This window comes from Plecotus auritus (genome assembly GCF_963455305.1).
Source record: "Plecotus auritus genome assembly, chromosome: 14".
In the NCBI taxonomy this organism is placed as follows: Eukaryota; Metazoa; Chordata; class Mammalia; order Chiroptera; family Vespertilionidae; genus Plecotus; species Plecotus auritus.
Genome location: NC_137780.1, coordinates 12,623,298 through 12,637,259, shown reverse-complemented (window position 1 = coordinate 12,637,259; position 13,962 = coordinate 12,623,298). Strand labels below are relative to the sequence as shown.

The 13,962-nt window shown below is 40.5% G+C and overlaps 1 protein-coding gene across 4 annotated transcripts in view; it reads left to right on the top strand.

Moving 5' to 3' along the window:
* The window catches only part of UCHL5 (ubiquitin C-terminal hydrolase L5), a 15,271-nt gene extending 1,309 nt beyond the window's left edge, over window positions 1–13,962 (top strand). For 2 of the 4 annotated variants that reach the window (XM_080650994.1, XM_080650992.1), the window contains exons 2-11: window positions 2,312–2,375; window positions 3,799–3,904; window positions 4,475–4,600; window positions 4,683–4,744; window positions 4,822–4,952; window positions 5,423–5,486; window positions 7,653–7,755; window positions 8,787–8,897; window positions 10,525–10,623; window positions 13,293–13,962. In XM_080650994.1, the coding sequence (XP_080507120.1) occupies window positions 4,683–4,744; window positions 4,822–4,952; window positions 5,423–5,486; window positions 7,653–7,755; window positions 8,787–8,897; window positions 10,525–10,623; window positions 13,293–13,337 (615 nt within the window). In that variant the 5' untranslated portion in view covers window positions 2,312–2,375; window positions 3,799–3,904; window positions 4,475–4,600 and the 3' untranslated portion in view covers window positions 13,338–13,962. The remainder of the gene's footprint in view (window positions 1–2,311; window positions 2,376–3,798; window positions 3,905–4,474; window positions 4,601–4,682; window positions 4,745–4,821; window positions 4,953–5,422; window positions 5,487–7,652; window positions 7,756–8,786; window positions 8,898–10,524; window positions 10,624–13,292) is intronic. The other 2 variants (XM_080650995.1, XM_080650993.1) reach the window with 1 other exon arrangement.

Sequence of the window (13,962 nt, the reverse complement as noted above, 5' to 3'; positions counted from 1 at the left end):
AAGCTTTTTGTTATTCCGAGCAGGACACCTTGAGTGTGTGACCGCGTGGGACCGGCGGCCACGCCGCCTGTTCTGCTCCCTGCTGGTCTCTGGCTTCCGGCGAAGTGTGTTTCCTAGAGCTCGTGCCCCAGACTAGAGGCCACATGCGCGCCTCGTAATTCCTTCCTGGCCCGGTGCCTCGTCTTCCACCCGAATAACCAGCACACTTGATTCCTTATCCTTTTTCCTGCCCCTCTTGTTCCTAGCCTCTTTTTTTGGTGGGGCGCACCAGGGCGTTTATTTTTATGTTACATTTCCTGGAGTATTATTAATTCTAGCTGTTATGTTAAAACTTGTACTCGTGGTAAAAATTAAACGTCGGCACAGATACTGTCTATTGTGCATAGCTGGATATTTGGAATATCACTTATCAAGCGCATATTGTTTACCTACGATGTGTGAGGTGCACTGGTAGGCTCTGGAGGATTTTTTTCTTTACATATATTTTTGTTAACTTCAGAGAGGGAGGGAGGGAGAGAGAAACATCCATGATGAGAGAATCACGGCTCGGCCGCCTCTTGCACGCCCCCTACTGGGGATCGAGCCTGCAACCCGGGCCTGTGCCCTGACGGGAATTCCAACCACGACCTCCTGGTGCATAGGTCCATGTCAACCACTGGGCGTGGGTGAGGATTTTTAATGTGAATAAACCATGCCCGCTGTTCTAAAGAAGTGGCGAACCATAATGCAGTGTACTGCTTGCTATCTTGAAGTGTGAAAGAATGTTGTAGGAACTCGGGCAGAAGGAAAAACGGAAACAGCAGTGATGTTAAAGTGTGTGGCTTAGGGAACAGCTAGCAAAGGGACTAACACAATCTAGCAGGCTTGGAGGAGCATTGATTTGCGTCTGAAGCTGAAAAGATAAACTGAGGCCAGCTTGTATGCTCTTTTGTATAGTTTGTGTTGCCCTGTAGTCGCTGGGGACTTAACTGTTAAAGATATTTGAATGCTGAAATGACATTGGTTATAACTGAGAAAGGTTTACCATGTGTAGTGTGCAGAGTAGATTGGAATGAAGTGAGAGAAGCTAGAGGTCCCTTAAAATGGCCAGAGCACGCCCTAACCGGTTTGGCTCAGTGGATAGAGAGTCATCCTGCAGACTGAAAGGTCCCAGGTTCGGTTCCGGTCAAGGGCATGTACCTTGGTTGCGGGCACATCCCCAGTAGGAGGTGTGCAGGAGGCAGCTGATCGATGTTTCTCTCTCATCGATGTTTCTAACTCTCTATCCCTCTCCCTTCCTCTCTGTAAAAAACCAATAAAATATATATTAAAAAAAAAAAAATGGCCAGAGCCTGAGATGATTGGCGGGATGTAAAGTATGGGTTAGAGGAGGAGGTACAGCCATTAATTTTAGCTGTGGGTGGTGGGTACACCATGCAATATACAGATCTTGTAACATGGAAACCCACACCTGAAACCTATATGATAATATTAACCAAAGTTATCCCAATGAATTAAAAAATAAAACAAAAATCAAGAAAAATCAATGAAACCAAAAGCCAGTTTCTCAAAGATCAATAGAATGGATAAATTCTAACCAGACTGATCAGAAGAGGACAGGACACACAAATGACTGATACCAGAAAGAAGAGAGATGATATCACCACAGAATCTACAGACATTAAAAGGATAATAAAGGGATATTGGAAGCATCTTTATACCAGTAAATTTGACAATTTAAATGAAATATGCAAATTCCCTTAAAGACACAAATTACCAAAACTCAATTAAGAAAAGTAGGTAATCTTTTAACCTTTTATTTATTAAAGAAATTGAAATTGTAATTTAAAATCTTTTCACAGAGACAACTCCAGCCAAAATCGTTTCACTCGTAAATTCCATCAAATACCCTGAGGCAGTAGAAAATAGAATAGAATAAAAATTAGGAAAGGTCACTGTTAGTGGCAGTTATTTATTAGCACTTAAAAATGTACAGTAAGGAAAAAAGAGGGCCAAGGGCAAGAGCTGGGAGAGCTCAGCGACTGAGCGAAAAAAGGGGACACAGAAGGCACAGAGAAGGCGCAGACGTGGATGGCGTGTCAGTGGAGGCACACTCCGGAAACTTCTAAGCTATAAAGGCAAACACTCCCACTGCAGGTGACTAGAAAATCGTACAGAATGGACTAGGATTTGGCTGTGAACTTGGACAGTTTTACCATTTTAATTTCTCATGTCTTACCATCCCAAATGTGCACACCTTTTAGTTAATATCTAATGGTGGAGAAAAATGAATCCATACTTTGTTTTCTAAAGCAATAATTTCTTATTTCAGGTTGCCGAGGAGCCCAAGTAGAAGAGATATGGAGTTTAGAACCTGAGAATTTTGAAAAATTAAAGTGAGTATAATTTTAGCTGTGTTAAAAATTGTCTCCACGTAAGCAAACATTTGTCTGTTTATTTTTCTTGGACTACACTAGGCTGAATACACTATCTCTTTAAAGTTTTTTCAGTCCTATGAGATAGGAATTACTACTCTCCTTTTATAACCATGAACCGGAGGCTTCTAAATAAGTAGCTTGCAAGGGATTAGAAACAAAGTCCCTGTAACCCATGTCAACAAAGAAATTGGTTGGTTTTTACAACATTCACATCTAGATCATGGATTAGAACATGGAACACATTTTTAGCGTAAGAGACATGAATAAGAGGTCCACCTACAAAAGCATATTTCATAATGCATATTAATAGTAATGCAAACTTGTCTACACATTATCACATTGCTTCCGGGAGGTTTCGGTCCTGATTACAAACGTGGGTGCCAGGAAGTACCTTCCTCTTCCCCGACCCTGAGTAGAATCGCCCCTCTGAGCCTCTCCTCACCACCCACCTCGTCATCCCCAAGCGCTGACCCTGAATTGCGAAGGAGGGCAGGGGAGTTCTCACAGGTGGGCAAGTTCTTGGCTGGAGGCAAGTTGGCTTCTAACAGGGACAGTGGGGACCATTGGGATATGGCCTCTGTTTTCATAGTAAGAAGGGGATGGTTTGCTTCCCCCACCTTCTCCTTCCCCACAAAAAGCGCAATCACTGTAGATGGAATAAGAGATCAGTTTCAACTGAGTGATCAGGGAAGGTCTGGCTTCAAAGGATAGGAGAGATTTTTATTGCATGGAAGGCACTTGTGAAAGAGACTGGAGAGAATCCTAGAGGGTCCATTGGATGTTTCCTGGGCAACAACAGTTCCTTCAGGAAAGTGGTGACCCCCTCCTGTACCAGATGACAGCTTCCATTTGCACTAGCGTGAGGATGGTTCATGCATCCGAGAATGACACGAAGTGACTCCCTGCATTTCATAATGCATGTGCTATCAGCCATTTATCTGCAGACATCCGAGCTGCACTTGACTCATGTGTGTTGGAATTCAGTCTAGGTTGGCAGCTTCTTCTAGTTTTGCTTTGTTCTTATTTCCTTTGTTTAAGTTAAGTGACAAGGTAGAAATGAATAATCCGCAGATTTGAGAACAAGCCTTTCACTATGGTTCTTTTTTAACTGATGTAATTTTAAGTTTTATTAGCCTGTCTCAGGCAACATTCTAGCAACTGAGGAGCAATAGAAACCTTAACAAAAATTTGATGGGGGGGATGAGGGGGTAATGGGGGAATAAGGACACAGATGTAACACCTTAATCAATAAATTAAAAAATTTTTGAATTTACTTCATTTGCATTGTATTTGTTAAGTAGCTGAGTAAAATGTAATCTACTGACAATGTGTTTAAGCAGCAGCAGGTTGTGGTGTCACTCATCTGTGTTTTATTTTGTAGGCCGGTTCACGGGCTAATTTTTCTTTTCAAGTGGCAGCCAGGAGAAGAACCAGCAGGCTCTGTGGTTCAGGACTCCAGACTCGACACAATCTTTTTTGCCAAGCAGGTATGGTCCTTGGGTACTCCGAAGTCTTGTGAACAGTCTTTCTTATAAACAGGACTCTATTTCCCCATGTGTTTGTAATGTAGCAGTACTCAACTTTTTGTCTTAGGACCCCCTTTACGTTCTTCAAAATTGTTGAGCTCCCCACACAACTGCATCCATTAGAGAGGCAGTAACACTGGCTGACTGAGGCTAATCACATGCTCTAGTTGGAGGTGTGTGTGTCTGGATCATGGATGAATAAAATGTTGAGGGAAGAAATTATCTTCTAATAGTCAGTGTGTGTGTGTGTGTGTGTGTGTGTGTGTGTGTGTGTGTGTGTGTGTGAAGATCCAGGAAGGACAGTTTGGTAGTGCTTCTCTGTAAAACATCGTTGCCTAGCTACCATTTCACTGATGAGGAAGGTGAGGTCTCCCCTCCTCCCTCCCCGGGATTCGAACCTACAGCCCGGGCATGTGCCCTGACCAGGAATCCAACCGTGACCCTCTGGTCCATAGGTCGATGCTCAGCCCCTGAGCTGCTCAGGCTGCTTTTCCAACAAGTTGACGGTATCTGCATTTTTCTGGGTCATAGGTCATTAATAACGCTTGTGCTACGCAAGCCATAGTAAGTGTGCTGCTGAACTGTACCCATCAAGACGTCCATTTAGGAGAGACCTTGTCAGAGTTTAAAGAATTCTCACAAAGCTTTGATGCAGCTGTGAGTACCATCTTCTTATTCCTAAAGTGCCCTATTTGTGACCGTTCTTACTTTAATGGGCGACTTTTACAAATTATTTTAGATGAAAGGTTTGGCACTGAGCAACTCAGATGTGATCCGACAAGTACACAACAGCTTCGCCAGGTGAGAGACTGGGTGCTGAGTCGACCTTGCATCCTTCTCGCCTTGCTTGCCTCTCACTGCTTCCTTCTTCACTGCAGACAGCAGATGTTTGAATTCGATGCGAAGACACCAACCAAAGAAGAAGATGCGTTTCACTTTGTCAGTTATGTTCCTGTTAACGGAAGACTCTATGAACTGGATGGACTGCGGGAGGGACCGATTGACTTAGGTAACCGGTTCCTGTTCCTGCTGCTTTCCCTCTTGGCCAGGAGAAAGCGGGATTCACCTCTGTGTTAGCCTCCATGCTACAGAGATTGGAGGGGACAGCAACGGCGGCGACGACGTAGGGCGCTATCAGGACACCCCCAAGCTCTTCAGTACTTCATGAAGTCAGCAGATAGGAAGGGCATGTTGACCACTGCAGTTCAGTTGGAACCTTTAATTTTTTTCTAAGAGAAAAACATTTTAACCCATAGATTACATAATTTATTATTTATTTTTTTAGTTAACTTTCAAAAAAGTGTATGTATTTTTATTGATTTCAATAAATAAGAATTGAAGCTGAACACAGTTATGCTAAAAGGATTTTGGCCATCCTGAATTTCCTAAGTTTTTTGTAAAAAGAGATACTTTGGACCAAAGATATGGAGTGGTGCTGATGCTGACTTGCGTTGACGGAAATCTTCCACCTTTCTCCAGGGGCCTGCAGTCAGGACGACTGGATCAGCGCCGTGAGGCCCGTCATAGAGAAGAGGATACAGAAGTAAATGCTCTGCTAACCCCCTTCGCATAACGTTCTGGTTTGGTTTTTAAGCATTTAAAAAAAACTTTCATTTTTATTTTAGCGATGCTCACTGACTATCTGCCTTTGATTACTGGGTTCAGGGAATCTGTCTTGGAAAACCTCTAGATCCTGCCCTGTCGTTAGCGGAATTAAATGCAGATCTCCATTAAGTTAGATGTTTCATGCAGTTACTTTGCAGAGTTTTGTTTTGAGCATATGTTTCTTAATTAAACTTTTTTGAGATAGTTATAAAAAGAATGCAGAGTGATCCTGTGTGCCCTTCACCCTGCAATTGGTGACACCTTGCAAAACTATTGCAGTGCCATGGCCAGGATACTGACATTGGCACTGTCAAGGTATCGAGTAATTCCCAGGAGTGCTCAGATGCCCATTTAGAGCCTCAACCACCTCCCTTCCCTGCCACCCCCCACATCACTTGTCATTTAAAAAAATCTATATATATAAAAGCCCAGCGACCAGAACAGCGGAACGACCAGAGCGACTGGTGGCTATGACACGCACTGCGGCAGCCAACCAGTCTGATCCGAGCCCCGATAGGCTACCCCACGGCCAGCCAGGCCCCCGATTGGCCCAAAAACACCCTGATTGGGGGCAGGGCCAGCTGCCAACCACCTGTGGCCCCTCCCCCTGACCAGCCCCACCCCTGAACAGCCCCTCCCACACAGATTGGAGGCCAGGCTAGGCAACTGCCCATGGCCCATCCCCCCCACTGGCCTGGCCCCATGGGCCCCCATCAGGGCGGGCCTGCGGGACCCCACGCGTGCACGAATTCGTGCACTGGGCCTCTAGTGTTATATAAACGAATCATGCAGCGTGTCACCTTTTTGGACTGGCTCCTTTCAGCACAATTCTCTAGAAATTCCTGTAGGTTAAGTGTATCATTAGTTGATTCTTAGAACAATAGTCTGTGGTATGGATATACCACATTTTTGCCCACTTACCCACTGAAGGACATTGGGATCGTCTCCAGTTTTTGGCTGTTATGAATAAAGCTATAACAGACATGTAGACAGATGGTGTGTGAACCTAAGCTTTCATTTCCCTGGGGTAACTGCCCAAGAGCACACTGCTGAGTTGTATGGTAAAGGCATGTTTCATTTTTTAAGAAACCTCCAAACTCTTTTCTAGCGTGGCTGCACCATTTTACATTCCCACTCGTAATGTACGAGGGATCCAGTTTCTCCACGGCCTCGCCAGCATTTGTTTTTTTATTTCCATTCTGATTGGTGGGTAGTGATATTTCATGATTTGAATCTGCATTTCCCTAGTGACTAACGATGCGTGCCTTTTGCCTATTTTGTATGTAATTAGATTGTTTCTTTTTTGATGGTTGAACCTTGAAGTTCTTTTCCTTCTCTAGATACTGCTGGTCCTTAGACACATTGCCTGCAAATACTCTGTCCCCGCCTGTAGCCCATCCCCCTCCTCCCAGCGTGGTCTTTCAGAGCAAACGTCCTCAATCCCCTTGAATTGTCTTTCCCACCATGAATTGTATGTTTATGCCAAATCTAAGAATTCTTTCCCTAGCCCTAGATTCCAAAGATTTTGCTATTGTCTTTTATAGGTTTATTGAACAGTTTTCATTGAAGTCTGTGATTTATTTGGAGTTAATTTTTATACATGGCCTATGGCTGTTCACCTGCTCTAGCACCCCTGGGTGAGCAAGCTGTCCTTCCTCCACGGAACTGGCCCCACACCTGGTACAGACCGTGGGCGTATGTGTGGGGATGTTTCTGGGTTCACCGTCCTGTTCCACTGATCTGTGTGTCTGTCAGCACCACAGTCTTGGTTACTGTAGCTTAAGTCTTGACATCAGGGACAGTGACGCCTCCTGCTTTATTCCTTTGCTTCCAAATTGTTCTAGCCATTATAGATCCTCCACCTTCCATGCAGATTTCAGTATAAACTTGTATCTACTAAAATTCTTGCTTGGGACTTGGATAGAAATTGTGTGAAACATTTGTATCAATTTGAGGAGAATTGGCATCTTTACTATTGGAATCTTCCAATACATGAACCACTGACTTTGATCTCCCAGAGAATCATGGGGTATTCACAGCAGATTATCTTAATTGTAATAGTGTTACAATTCTTTATTACATTATAAACTTGACCTTTTTTTAGGTACAGTGAAGGTGAAATTCGATTTAACTTAATGGCCATCGTATCTGACAGAAAAATGATATATGAACAGAAGATAGCAGAGTTACAGAGACAACTTGCTGAGGTTTGTGGTCATGTTTTCTGACTTAGTTATTTTCTCAGGGAAAGGATTTGCACCTTCCCTCCTTCCTCCTCCTCTTTCTTCCTCCTTTCTTTAAACGTAGACTGAATCAAGTGTCCTGAGTGGTGGGAAGAGAACACCCTCAGGAGTCAGGCTGCCTAGATTCAGCTCTGTGGTGGATGCATTAATTTGAGTGTATTTCTTTGTGTCTCAGTTTCTTATGTAAAATGAGGATAATAGTATTTTCCTTAGAAAGTTGTTGTTAGGATTAACTGAGATAATATATGTAAACCACTTTAAACAGTGACTGAGATATAGTGTGTGCTAAATAAGTGTTAGCAATTATTTGCTGTCATTTAATTAAGCAAGTTAGACTGCATTTTTCACAGAATCAATTGGGTACATTTATTTATTTTTTAAAATATATTTTTATTGATTTCAGAGAGGGAGAGGGAGAGAGAGATAGAAACATCAATGATGAGAATCATTGATCAGCTGCCTCATGCATGCCTCCTACTGGGAATTGAGCCCACAACCCAGGCATGTGCCCTTGGCTAGAATCAAACCCAGGACCCTTCATTACGCAGGCTGATGATGCTCTATCCACTGAGCCAAACCAGCTAGGGCTCAATTGGGTACATTTAGACTCACATATATTTACTAGTCTTTATGATTATCTTTCTGTAGTGAATAGGATTGGAGAGAATTAGTAACAGACAAAAGACCTTTTTATGTTCTTTGACCACATTTTCTTAAGAGTATATTTAAGCAAATTTATAGCTGAATGGAAGGGTATAGATTTAAGTATATTACAGTATAGATTAGTTTTAGGTAAACAGTATATATTGCAGAATATAGAAATATGAAGGTATTATTTAGGGCTTTTATCCTTGAATATTGCATTTATTCGGCTGGAATTCTGTTACCGTATTAAGGGTAAAATTTTAAAGGAATTGTACTGTGTATATCACTTGAAAATATTCTGCACGTAAGCCTCAGTTATTAGGGTGTGTTTTTCTTTCCTTTCCCCTAAGGAGGAACCCATGGATACAGATCAGGGTAGTATGCTAAGTGCTATTCAGTCAGAACTCGCCAAAAATCAGATGCTCATTGAAGAAGAAGTACAGAAATTAAAAAGATATAAGGTATTTAAAAAAATTTGTTCCTTTAAATTTTTAAAATGGAGTGGTATATTTTGACATGAAGGTATGTATAATAGTGATCACTTTTCTCCCATTATTTACTAGTTTTCAGAATGAGTTGATTCCCTGGCATTCTACAAAAGTAACTAGTGAGCTGTCTTTTTAATTTTTTAAAAAGTATTATGAACAGATTTTTAACCTATTTGATGTTTCAGTTCACTGCAGATATTGCTGATGCTCAAATTATCCCCCCTTTGGCCAGTAGGGGTCACTGCAAGCTGCCTCCTGTGTCCTTTGACATGACTGTTCATCCTTCGTACCTTCTGTTCTAGTAACATATGTTTCAGGCCCATCTTGTACATTTCCTTTCTCAGACTTGGAATCAGCCATTTCTTCAAGAAGCTCTGGGTCCTTTGGTGGGAAGTGGTATTAGAAACCATCTCTCTGGGTACTCAGTGATACTGATTGGCCTTTATTTCTAGACCTTTTCAGAGCTAAGAAATGTATATTTTTTTTGTTTCATTTTTGGAGAGAAAAATATAATGAGAGTTCCTATTAATGTTCATATTTAGGATTAAAGGGCTTTATACTTGAAGTTAAGCATTTGCATCTTTTCTCTTAATCTGAAAATCTTGGTTCCTAACAACAGTAACACATTTGCTTTATGCTACATATATATAGCATTTGTATGTAAGGAGATATTTATATGCTTTATGCTACACACACACACACACACACACACACATATACACACTAGTATACTAGAGGCCTGGTGCACGAATTTGTGCACCAGTGGGGTCCCTCGGCCTGGCCTGCGGGATCGGGCTGAAACCGGCTCTCCAACATCCCCTGAGGGGTCCCGGATTGCAAGAGGGTGCAGGCCAGGCCAAGGGACCCCACTGGTGCACACACAATCAGGACCAGGGAGGGACATGGGAGGTTGGCCAGCCGGGGAGGGACCGTGGGAGGGCTCCAGGGCATGTCTGGACATCTTGCTCAGTCCCGATCGGCCAGACCCCAGCAGCAAGCTAACCTACTGGTTGGAGCGTCAGCCCCCTGGTGGTCAGTGCATGTCAGCGACTGGTCGACTGTCTGCCCCCTGGTGGTCAGTGCACGTCATAGCGAGCAGTTTTAACATATCATCATATTACACTTTGGTTGAACGGACAACCGGACACTTAGCATATTAGGCTTTTGTTATATAGGATAGGATATATATATATATATATATATAAGTTCAGAAAAACAATACCAGGAATGTCATTTTTCCCTTAGGGATATATCCTATTTTAAATGTATAATCAAAATACTATGTTTTGAAATTCACTTGAAAAATTTTCTCTTGGTGTGGTTCTGTTACCAATTTGACACACAAGTGTGTTTATTTTTTTAAATTTTGCTTTTCAATTTTTTTAGGTTTTTTTAAAAAGTTTTGATTAATTATCTCAGTAGTAGTAAGCCATGCTCAGAAACTCTCCACGTGTTTATTATATTAGTTTTATTCTCAGTGGGAACTGGATCTCATAATTTCTAATAGTTATTTCAATTTTGAGTTGTATGCAAAATCAGAATGTCAGAAACTTAGTGGAAATGCAAAGCTAGTGTGGTTTGATAATTGTTTTATTTTCAGATTGAAAATATCAGAAGGAAACATAATTACCTGCCATTCATTATGGAATTGTTAAAGACGTTAGCAGAACACCAGCAATTAATACCACTAGTAGAAAAGGTAAGGATTTTAATGCTGAATATATACTAGTATACACACACACACACACACACACACACACACATATATTTTTTGTCCTTGTGGAATTTATTTTTTTTTTATTACAGTTTGCATTCAATACTATTTTGTATGTGTACAGGACAGCAGACAGACATTTATATACGTTACCTCTGACCATTTAGGGGCCGTCACCATAGATAGTTCTTATGGTATTGTTGACTATATTAAATTAGATTTAGATTCTCCAAAAACAAAATTTTGTTTTAGCTTAAGTAGAGGTAAAATGTGTTGAAGCTTTTTGACTTTTGTTTGACTTTTATTTATTTGTTTTATATTCTAGATGAGCATTAGTTCAGCCAGATATCTGTAAACTAGAAGCGAGGACTGCCCCACTGCTTCACCTCCTAGAATCCTCCATGTCACAACTCGGGCTGTGCTCTATTAGAATGACATTTAAAACATTGCCCTTTCTTTAAGCTACTAACAAATCTTAATGTTAATAATTGAAATAATAGGTTTTTCTTACTTAATTTAGCAAAAATTGAAGTATCACAGAATTTAGAACTAGAATGGACATTGGCAAGGGAAACAAATGTAGCCAAGACTAAGAACTAGGTTTCCCGATCCCGAAGCTGGTATTCTTTCCAGGGTGGGAAGCTAGCATCTGTTAATGAAATATTCTAAGATTTCTTTTTCCTTTAAGGTACTTAAATAAAATACTTGTTGAATGAATGAAACACATTTAAATTGTTTTTAAGTTTATATGTAAATCATTGTTTCTGAAAGTGACCCATTACTGGATACTCTTTAAAAGACATGTTCTTGGCCCCTCCCCAGATACTCTGATACAGAGGCGGAATCTTTAATAAGCCCCGTGCCACCTAAGCGAGGACTCTAAGGCAACTGGTCTGTACCACCTTTCCAGAAACGCTTTGAGAAGGCACTACGAGGCAAATAAAATACTGAACCTTTAACTGAAAAGACTAGCTCTAGCTGGTTTGGCTCAGTGGATAGAGCATCGGCCCGATGACTGAAGGGTCCTGGGTTCGATTCCGGTCAAGGGCACGCAACTTGGTTGCAGACTTGATCCCTAGCCCCAGTCAGGGTGCATGGAGGAGGCAGCCAATCGATGTGTCTCTCTCGCATTAATGTTTCTATCTCTTTCTTCCCCTCTTTTCCACTCTCTAAAAATCAATGGGAAAAATATCCGTGAGTGAGGATTAACAAAAAAGAATTAAAAATGGGAAAAATAATAATAAAAATAAAATTTAAAAAAGATAACTTAAAGACCAGAGTATACACGGTAGGTGTATTTTCCTTATTTTAAAGTTTATGAAGCAAACATACATGATCATAAATTCTAAATAATATGAAGTGAGAGTTAAGGTTTTTGTGTGTACCTTATTACCCAGATCCCGAAAAACGTGTGCTTCAACTTATCATTAAACGCAAAACTTTTACTGCAGAAGACTGCTAAATCTTCTCTTTGTAATATACCTTTTTCTATTTATGTATCTCAGGGTATTAAGGTTATGAAAGTCCAAGATAGGAAACTGATTTTTAAAGTTTTAGATTAACAGTTAAGGTTCTGTGATTTTCAAAATTACTCTGTTAACAGAACACCTAGCTATTGTGTTCTTTGTAGGAAACACTATGAAATAGTTCTCTATTGAAAATAATAAATGACAAGATGGACTAAGTCATAGGATATGTTATATCACATTTATTTATAAATATTATTAAGGAGCAGACAAATATTAGAGAAAATTTAAACGTATGTACTTGGCTCTAAAATTGTTCTATTGGCTGGCCTGTGTGGCTCAGTGAAGTTGACCTATGAACCAGGAGGTCACGTTTTGACTCCTGGTCAGGGCATGTGTCTGGGTTATGAGCTTAATCCCCAGTAGGGGGTGTGCAGGAGGTAGCCAATCGATGATTCTAATCATTGTTGTTTCTATCTCTCCATCTCCTAAAATCAGTATCTCCCTCTCTTAAAGTCAATAAAAACACATTTTTAAAATTTTGTTCTGTGCATAAATATTTTTGTGCAATTAGGAAAAGGACAATTCTCATTTGGTTTTAATGACAGTATAATTCCAGATTTTTTTATTTTAAAAAAGCATAGTTCGAGAACATAGCTTTTCAGCTTTTGCATTAGAACCGCAGTTCCCATTGTGGACACAGGGTGGCAGTGTGTGAATGTCTGGTGTTAATGGAGCACAATACAGTCTGTCCTTGCTGTTGCATTTGTTTTATTGAAGAGGTTGTTAGTGACCTTGGAGCTTTTGTCTGTTTCTCCAAACTGCTTTTTCATTATTCACATTGCATAGACAATATTGAAATACGCTTATTTCTTGTCTATATGCAATGTTCTCTCCCTAGATTCTAAGGAGAACTCAGATTATTATTTGATTAAAATTTTTGAAATGTTTTAATTACTCATCATTTATCCAACTGCAGCTACAGGTCGGGCACTCTGTTAAAGCCTCTGGCTGTACACAGGAATAAGACACCTCTTCTCTCTTAAGCAACTTATGATACAGTGGAGGGAAAAATAAGTAATTACAGTACTGTACTGAATAGCATTTTTTTTGAAAAGTGCTGGGTACAGTCAATATGCTCTAAAACAGACCTTTGAGATTTTGTAAGATACTATCTTTAATTTCTAGGCAAAAGAAAAACAGAATGCAAAGAAAGCACAGGAGACCAAATGAAGAGGATGCTGTGGCGTGTGCACACGTCTGCTTCTGCCTTTATTTCCATGGAAACCACTGAGCATGAGGAACGTGGAGCAGCACCCTGACTGGCTCAGTGCACACTGGGCAGTAGTCCAGTCCGTCTTGTCTTTACTGCATGGATTCATAAACGCCCCCTACCTGCATCGTGTGCATGTAGTGCCTGTTAAATAAAGGTGATGTCAAGAACACTTGCCCAAATCCTATTATTTGACACTGGATCTGAGAAATTCTGTGATTCCCCACATATGTAGCTACCATAATGAATCTAGAAAACGCACAGATGATCTTCTCTACCTGTAATTGATATCATTAATCCTTTGATCTTTTAGCTCACTTAAAAGCTTAAAATTTATAAATGTCAGCTCTTGATTAAACTGGATCTCTTGTTCTCATCATTAATGGAATAAAAAAATCAGTATTTCTGCCTTTGATATCTAAATATTTTGAGAATTTTTAAACTGAATTTTATCTTCTATATCAATTTGGAAAAGTATGATTTTAGTGCAGATTATTTGAAAGGACAAAAGTACAGTTTCTAGTGATTTTCATGCTGCCAGTAGAAAAAGTAATAAACATCCCAACTTTATTTTCGCAAACTCTC